The sequence below is a fragment of the Lacerta agilis genome, chromosome Z (assembly GCF_009819535.1).
Source record: "Lacerta agilis isolate rLacAgi1 chromosome Z, rLacAgi1.pri, whole genome shotgun sequence".
In the NCBI taxonomy this organism is placed as follows: domain Eukaryota; kingdom Metazoa; phylum Chordata; class Lepidosauria; order Squamata; family Lacertidae; genus Lacerta; species Lacerta agilis.
The window spans coordinates 44,860,933-44,869,730 of record NC_046331.1 but is presented as its reverse complement, the minus strand read 5'-3'; the positions used below and the strand labels follow the sequence as shown (position 1 = coordinate 44,869,730).

The 8,798-nt window shown below is 43.2% G+C and overlaps 1 protein-coding gene across 1 annotated transcript; it reads right to left on the bottom strand.

Moving 5' to 3' along the window:
- Positions 1-2,917: 2,917 nt before the first annotated feature.
- Positions 2,918-8,117, bottom strand: LOC117039914 (protein FAM162B-like). Its single transcript, XM_033137300.1, has 4 exons — positions 8,036-8,117; positions 5,889-5,994; positions 4,381-4,489; positions 2,918-3,068 (listed from the first exon to the last, which is right to left on the bottom strand). Exons 1-4 carry the CDS (start codon positions 8,115-8,117, stop codon positions 2,955-2,957), a joined length of 411 nt encoding a protein of 136 aa, XP_032993191.1. The 3' UTR covers positions 2,918-2,954.
- Positions 8,118-8,798: the final 681 nt, after the last annotated feature.

The window sequence follows — 8,798 nt, the reverse complement described above, 5'->3', positions numbered from 1 at the left end:
AAGCTGTGCTTCTCTGTGCAACACGTAGCAGCATGTTGATCTCTTTGCTGTTACTAAAGGCACAATAACAAAACAAAAAAGAGTTATGATGAATTGACAACTGCACAGGTGGCCTGTTCACACATAGCAGTAGTATGTCCTTGGCATTGTTGGAACTCCATCTCCCATCAGCCCCAGCAAGCATGGCCATTGGTCAGGGATGATAGGAGTTGTCCATTGGCATCTGGAAGGTCCCACATTCTGTGCCACTGAAATATGCGTAAGGGGTACAAGACTCTTTTGGCGATGTAAATGATGATGACTCATCCCTTGTAGGAAATTATTGCTCATCCAAGCCTTTGGGGGGATTGATGACTTCAGCTAGACATATTTTGTACATTTAGTTTATTGCCCTTTCCCTCCTTAAACTGTATTATAAAGTGTTTATTTTTAAATGACTGAGCAGTTAAGCTTTGAATGGCAGCTGCATTCCCCCCCCCCCCCCGTTAGTGTCATCATAACATCATTATGTTGTTGCTGGAAACTCTTTTTTCCCTTTAATCTCCCTCTCACCAAAATATGCATGCAAATAAACACAGATTCATTTATAGAGCAACATCAAATTAAACAGCTTGTATAATGACTTAACACTGATTATCACCGCCCCTGAATAATATCCACTTAGACACACCACTTTGGAATCAAAGGCGCAACGCCTGTTGTAACATTCTTGTTTCTTTAACATTAGAGAATCCCTTTAGAAACTGGGATGGGTGTATATTTATAAATCTCTCTCTCTCCCCTGCCTCCCCATTTGCCCATATAATTATTCCTCTGCTTTAGGAGAGGGAAACTAATTTTCACATGAGAGGTTGAATCCCAAAATGGCCAATCTTCAGTGGGACACATTGGTAGGTGGACAGAGTCACCCACCAATCAATCTCCTGGCATCCCAAGCAGGAAAAGACAAAGCATATGCCTACAAAGGAATCAGGAGTGTGCCAAAGAGACAGGACATGCTTGGAAATGACCAGGAGCTCAGATCCCTTCCCAAAGCTGTGCAACGGGGCAATGGGCCAGATTCCAATTGCACCAAAGGGAAAGCCATGGCTGCAAAAGGATGCCCCTATTTACACCCATGGATTGGGTGGTGCGCTCAGTTGCAGCTATACTTGTCCTGCGCTTAATGTCATGTGATGTCAGGTGATGGACAAGCAGGAGAGACCTGGTGGGCCTAACTAGGTTCCAGAAACAGTGGTTCTTCATCACCACTGCTCTATTTTCAGGCATCCATGCCATACAAATCACTACAAAAACATTCTTCTTCTCATCCTCCTACTGCTTCTTAGTTTGAACACTGCTCCTGAAGATGGTTAGATATAGCCGCAATGTCTGTTTGGCGAAACAAATGAGACCCACAACAATATGTTGCTGTGCATCCTATTTCACCACCTAGCAGGATCACTCCTGTTTAGGTTTCCAGCCATTATTATTATTATTATTATTATTATTATTATTATTATTATTATTATTATGCCCTTCACCAAAAGATCTCAGGGTGGTTCACAAGATAAAAACACAAGATAAAAGCACAAATAACACCAAGGTTGCAGGTTCGATCTCCGTAAGGGACAGCTGAATATTCCTGCATTACAAGGGGTTGAACTGGACAATCCTCAGTGTCCCTTCCAACTCTATGGTTACATTGGGGTGAAAGACCACTATGTGCATGAGGTCGTAAAAAATGGACTTGTTGATTTGGCATATTGTCAAACCAAAGAAATGACAGCCAATATTCTGACCAAGCCACTACCAAGAGACAGTTTTAAGAATCTTTGAGTCAAGATGGGACTCTGGGTGGTTCATTACTTGTGCATGCAATTGTTATATTTTCCAGAGAAGGGGTTTATGCAATAACCAGCTTCATACAACCAACATCCTTAAGTCTATTAATGCATGAAGGGGTTAATAACATAGGGTAAGCTGCCCTGCCAGGCTTAGTGAGGTCACTTTCCCTTAACTTAAGAGGAAATGGCTAAAGCCTGTTGTTCAACCTTCAGTCTACCAGAACAGCTCAATGCTATTTAGTTCCTATACAAATGATTTAAGAAATTTCACCAGTGCAACTAAGCCAAGTTTTACTGCCTGTGCAACTTTTCCTGAATGATGTATGGAAAAGCGCATGAATCTGACCTTTAGAGAGGTCAAAAGTAAACTATTTTTAACTTGCCAAATGTGTTGTCTTTTTCTACCCTTTTTATCTCTGTTTTTCACTTGAACCAACATGAGTCACATCTATTGCTCCACCTCCTATTGCATGTAGCCCCACCCACCACTTGTAAGTGGACCCTGGAAGGTTATGTAAGAGGGGAGGGGAGCCTTTGAGTTAAACAAGTTTTCCTGCCTCAAGCTTACACAGTAATTGATCCAGGCACCCCATTTAAATTGTTCAAACAAGATCCCTCTGTTCCATTTCTTGTATATAAATAACATTTTATTCATACAGAAATGAATTTTATTAACTATTTTGATTGTGGGTTGGGTTGAGGATATAACAGTTTGGCAAAGGCCAGCCTTCCTCAATGGTTTAGATTTCCAGCTTCCACCAGCCCCAGCCATTGTGTCCAGCACTGCAATCCAGCAGCCTCTGGATGGCACCAGGTTCAGTAAGGATGGTGTAGACAGGTGGTGGTTGTCCTCCTCTAATCAGAAATGCTCAGCTGAGTCCAGACGTTCTCCACTGTCCAACTCAGGTCTGAAAGATAGAAGTATTTTAAATGGTCACAGTCTATGGGCAGAATTAAGTACTGAAGTCTTGAGATTGGTTGCCCTCTGGATTCATTAGGCTCTCTACAGTTACAATAAAAAGGAAATGATTGTTTTCCTATCAGGTACGGTATATAGAGTCTTAGAGGAGCATCGGCTTGATGGTGCTCTCTGTATGCACCACTGGTCGTCATTTGGGATTATCCCTTTCATGGTTGCTCAGATTTTCCAGCCATTGCTTCCTTTTCCACCTGTCCTTCTGCTCTCCACTTAGCTTTCTTCTCTGCGTTCATCTTCAGCAGTGTGTCTTCTCTTTTGACAGCCTTCAAAAAAAAGAACATCTGGTTGGTAACATTCCCTACAACAGAGAACCAGGGTAAAGATCACAAGGGCCCCACAAAGCTGACTGTTTCTTGAGCAGCCCCCAAGTGCAGGCATCACCTGTCAGTGTTTGATAAAGGAAAGGTTCCGACCTCCTTTGACTCCTTCACCTGGTCCTTGGACCCTAGTTGGCACAAAAGAGTCCTTGAGAAAGAGTATCTTTGCAGAGTATTACTGCTTTTATTCTTAAAACAATCTTCTTCAACCACAACCGACAGCTTTATACATAAACCAAACTCAGCCAACTTTCTACCATCTAACCAACCCACACTCACACAATCAATGACCACTCTATATATACAGGCATATGTAGGTGAAAGGTTGCATGAGTCATGCAGGCTTTGCCAATTCATTGTAGGCCGACTCATGCTAACTCAGTTCCTTTTGTATTAAAGAAACAGCGGCTGATTTTTAGCTGTGACATCACCTATGACACCAGCAGCAGTTCCACACCCCCGGTATGCTGGCTGCTTGCCATAACAATAAACATTGACATTGAGCCCCCAAGTGCCAGCTGATCAGAAAAAAATAATGGTCTGACTAGGTTTACTTTTGCTGGTGAATTTTCTTGAGGACTTTGGGAGAAATATAGAGAACTCAATTTCAAATTAGAAACATGAGAAACTTGGGCAGATCCACACCATATATTAAAAACATGTCCAACGCTTGTTGAAAGCCTATTACTTCTTTCCAAGAATCCTGGGAACTGTAGTTTAGCCTTCACAGAGCTACAATTCACAAGAGTCTTAACAAACTGCTGTTCCCATGAATCTTTGTGGTAAATCATGTGCCGTACTTTAAATGTACATTAAATGTGCTTTGAATGTTAGGCGTGGCTCTACTCCAAGAGAAATCAGAATGGACAGATCTGTTCATCTCTGGCAGTAGCCCTATACATGTGTGATCCCTTGCAGGGAACCTCCTCTCAAGTAGACACAAACAGCAAGGCATGTAGAAGCACTGACGGAGGAAGAGAGGGGATGGGTGGAGCGCACCACCCCTGGCAGCACAATCCCGGTGGGGTATCATCGCGGTTGCTCCCCCGCCTGTGCTGAGGGCCATGCCCCCACAACACACGCCAGCCATGCTCCCACCTGCTCTCTGCCCCCCCCCCCCCGGTGCCAGAGCATGAAGCTCCACCACTGTGTAGAAGCTAGAACCCATATGTGAACCCGTCTCTCTGTGTATGTGTGTGTGTGTTTAAAGCACATTGTGTTTTTTGGTCTGAGAAACAAATGAAGTCAATTCCGTTACCATTTTACCAGAGATGATCATTGCCATGCATCCTAGCAGAGTCAATCCAATCATGATGTAGCAGATTCGGATCCTCAGCTGGCTCTGAGCAGCCTTGAGGACTTCAACTCTGGAAAACCAGAAAACAATGGTGTTGTAGTGTCATTGACTGCTGTAGGCTCCAGGTGTAACCTCCTGGTTGTTTCTGGACTCCAACCAACATGGCCAACGCTCAGGGATGGTAGGACCTCGAGCTCATCATGTATGGTGAAGCTGGAGAGCCACCTGTGATCTAAAGTATATCCTCTCTTCAATTAGCACAACACAATGCCACCAAGTACAAAGTATCACTTGTTGTCACGTATCAACTTTCAGGCAACAAGTTTTGAAATCAGGCCTCCAAAACTGCACTCCCCTCCCCCTCCCATCTTCTGACACAGCTGCAGGTATATATGATTCTATGATATTGGAGCTACCACAATAGTTAATTGATCTCTGGTTTTATTTTTTCTGTACTTTTTAGAATATGATCTTATGTTTTCTTGGTGTAAAGCACTGTTTTGTATGAATAGCAATATATATGTATATTTATTTATTTATTACTATAAATAAATATATGAATATTTTTTTTGGAAGGAGGCAACTGCAAATTTATTTTGGCTTTCCCGCACTCTCCAACATCTGTGTGTTGCTATCAAGCACCATGACATAACAAATGAACCATGATAAAAATGCTGCAGAGATCCTCTGTGTACCTTGTCATGGAAGCAGCTGAGTGCTACAGTAATTTGCTTTGCAAAATTTCTCTCACAAGCAAGTGGAAGTGGTTATGGATAAACAAATGCTTCCAACTTGGTTTGGTTTATTTTTGGACGGAGGCAATGATCAACACCCACACACTGAACTTCCTGTATCACACACAGCCCCGGTGAAGCTGTTCCAGAGAAAGCACACACTTGCTATTAAATGTATTTTGGGTGACATAGGAAATAATGGCTGTGCAGGCGTTATTATGAAGAGCAAGCAAGTGAGAGAGGAGTCGGGATTTAGTTCTCTCTGCTTGGAGACAGGAAGTTGCTTCTGAGACAGCAGATGGGTGGAATGATACAACAAAATGTGCCAGGGGTCTTAACTCTCACTTTGCTGGTCTTGCTACCACCCCTTGTTTCACAAATCTGGCAGGATGCCTCTGAATCCCAGTTGCTGGGAATCCCAAGTGGGGAGAGTGCTGCAGTTGCCCTGAGGTCTTGCCTGCAGGCTTCTCAGTGGGGCACCTGAGAAAATGGTGTGCAGTGTCCTTTTACTTTTGAATGAGCACTTTTAGTTAATGATGTTTCTTTTTTAAGAAAAATTCTGATGCATTCTAAATTTGACATGGTATGTTTTTTTTTTGGGGGGGGAGCCAGCAGCTTAATAATCATGCTAGGCAGGGTGATATAGAGAAGCCCTGAAGGCTGCACTTGACCCCTGGGCCCTTTCCTTTTAATGATATTGTAATAAATAACTAGCGAACCCCTGTGGCTACTTACGACAAGAGGTATGGGATGTCTTCTTCTTTTTTAAACCGTCCCAACCACAGCAGGACCTTTTTGTCAAACTTGGTTGGTTGTCTTTCATTTCTGAATGCTCTGTGACCTTAAAAATATGAGCCAAAGTTCATCCGTTGTTGGTTCCAACTGCATCCTGAATAGGATCCTTGATCCCCCCCCCACTACTGAATCAATGGATAGGATTGACCCCTCTAAATAATTGCCATATAGGATGGGATTCGTGGAGCACCCCTTTCCAGCAGGCAGGTGGTGGAAAAGCCACAGGTACCTTTCAAGGTGAGATGACGTTTTCTTCCCATAAACTTTGGTTAAAGGGCAAAAGGGTGGTGGGAGGTTCACCCCTCCTTCCCCGCCACCCAATTTTCTTTAAGAAAAACACAGCCCAGATGGAAATGGCAAATGTTTCGTCTCCCTTTAGTACTGTAATTTCCTTCACTGAAATCAATAAAGCACACAGCTCCCAGAACAAGCTATGCAATGAAAAGAGTCTCTAAATGATTTATAGTTTGTGGGAAGAAAGTACCCAGAATAAATTGCTAAGCCAGGAAGTTATAACAATGCTGCTGCAGCTTCACTGTGTACACACTTCAAGAAATAGATTATTTAAAAGAAGATTTTAAATTTCATTTAAAATCACCTTTCTTCATTTCTACCGAAGCCTACCTTCTGCAAGGAAATAGAAAGACTTTTGCAAGAGAAAGAGAAAAATCATATGCATGCCTCTCAAGTCTTCCATTATTCAGAGGTGAGCTGTAGGTTTTTTTGCTTTGATTTTCTAATAACTAGAACCTGTATTAAAACAGGGAGGACCGAGCTGGGTGACAGATCAGGTAGTAGAATTTGATGCAGTTCAAGTCCCTGCTTCAACTCTGAAGATTGTTTGGTGACCTTGGACCAACCACCATCTTATTTATTCCTTCCATTTATTAGGCACCCAGTAACAGCAGATTTTGGAAAGAAAAAAAAAGGTTGCGCTTGAGGGAATCTGGCCCTTAGGTGAAAAAGCTTCCGTACCTCCAGCTTACTGTTTTCCTGATATTTTATTTATTTGAATTATTATTTGAACTATTTCTATATCACTTAACTCCAGTAGTCCAGACCCCCACAAGTGTCCCTGTTTTCCAGGGACATCCTTGATTTAGAGAAGCCGTCCCAGTTTTTGATTAGGTCCCAGAATGTCCCACTTTTCCTTAAGATAAATATTGGAGGCTACAGAGTTATCTGACCCCTGAGCCATCTGGAGACAATCCTTTATAGGGAATGTTTTTAAATGTTGTATTACGTTTTTATTTATGTTGGAAGCTGTCCAGAGTGGCTTGGGCAACCCAGTCAGATGTGTGGGGTATAAATAGTAAAATTATCATTATGGAATGGGGTGTCCCTATTTTCTTCAGAGAAATATCAGAGGGTATGATAGTCCCCAAGTGGTTTGGAAAGGTACAATACAATCAATCAATCAATCAATCAATCAATGCCTCAGTTAAACAAATGCTAGCTGGAATGACAAAAAAAGTCTTTAGTAGATGCTGGTTGTTCAACATGTAGAGAGCCTGCCTGGACTTAACTGGGAGGGACTTGTACTAATTTGGGCACGTAATACTGAACACAGGGCTTCTGATTGATAGAAGCTGTGCATCTGAGCCATGGGGGACCATTCACAGTGACTCCCCCAAGGATCCCAGTGACTGGGCAGGGATAGACAGGCTTAGGTGGTCCCTGAAGTGCCTTGGAACCAAGTTGCTATGGGCCTGATAAAGTAATACAAGGAGCCTGAACCTGGCCTGGAAGTGTGGGAACAGTCAGCACAAGCATTTGAGCACTGGAATTGTGTGATCTTGATTGTCTGTCCCCATCAACGGCTTAGCTGCAGCATATTGTACCAGCTGGAGTTTCTGCACCAGGGAAGGATGGTTGGTGCACGCACACACACACACACACACACACACACACACACACACATTGCAGTAATTGAGACTTGAGGTTAACATTGCGTGGCTCATGGTGGGCAGATTATCCCTTTCCAAGAATGGTTGTCTGCCATTGCCTCCCCCATGTATATTCCACTTGTTCCATTACTTTTCACACACACAAAAATTCTAAAGAGCTTTAGAACTGCTCTTACCCACCTGAAAAAGTTCTAGGAGATGCCAGCCTGCTCTTCACTGAGCCCTCCGTTTGGGGCAAAGGGGTTGTCCTCGCCAGTGTCATTCTGGTGCCATGGCTCCTACGGAAAGCACCTGTTTTCCACAGTGTGGCTAGAGGCCTGTGTCCAAACAACCTTGCAAACATGCTGGCAGCCTCAGTGCTGCCTTTGGAGTTCTGGCTAGGTAGGCAACACAGGAGTAATTGAGTCTGTTGACTGAAGCAAGGCAGTATGGAAGAGGCCGCTCCCTCCTGAGGTGACTCAGAGGCAAGTTCAGCCTTGGAGGTTTTCTTTCTGGGTTAAAGCTGATGGTCATTATATTATCATGAACCTTCTCCCAGTTAGATCTCCAGAGTAACAGTGACAACATCAATAAAATCTGCTTCCTTTGGCCGTATACACACCATATATTTAAAGCAACCCCCACCTCCCAAAAAAGAACCCAGGGAACTATAATTAACCCCTCATAGCACTGGATTTAGGGTGGTGCAGGCAGCTCCGCCATGCAGGACACTGAAACAAGAGGGTGCAAAATTGAAAACATCCATTTAGGGGTGCTAAATTTTGATCTCACACAGAGTGCCATACTACAAAAGATTACCAAAGTCCATACCTACCCTCACAGATATACAATTCCTAGCACCCTTAACAAATTACAGGATTCTTGGTGAGTGTGCTTTTAGAAGTACTGTAAATGTATGGTGTGCGTTCAACCTCTTCCTTTTGCCACAAGCCATGTACCCCAA

What these genes read in the sequence shown, in the direction of transcription:
- LOC117039914 (XM_033137300.1), bottom strand. Translation starts at nt 8,117, where the DNA reads ATGACACTGGCGAGGACAACCCCTTTGCCCCAAACGGAGGGCTCAGTG. An exon ending in GACATCCCATACCTCTTGTC is followed by an intron (nt 4,490 to 5,888) that starts GTAAGTAGCCAC and finishes CTGGTTTTCCAG; the next exon opens with AGTTGAAGTCCTCAAGGCTG. An exon ending in TGATCATCTCTGGTAAAATG is followed by an intron (nt 3,069 to 4,380) that starts GTAACGGAATTG and finishes TTTTTTTTGAAG; the next exon opens with GCTGTCAAAAGAGAAGACAC.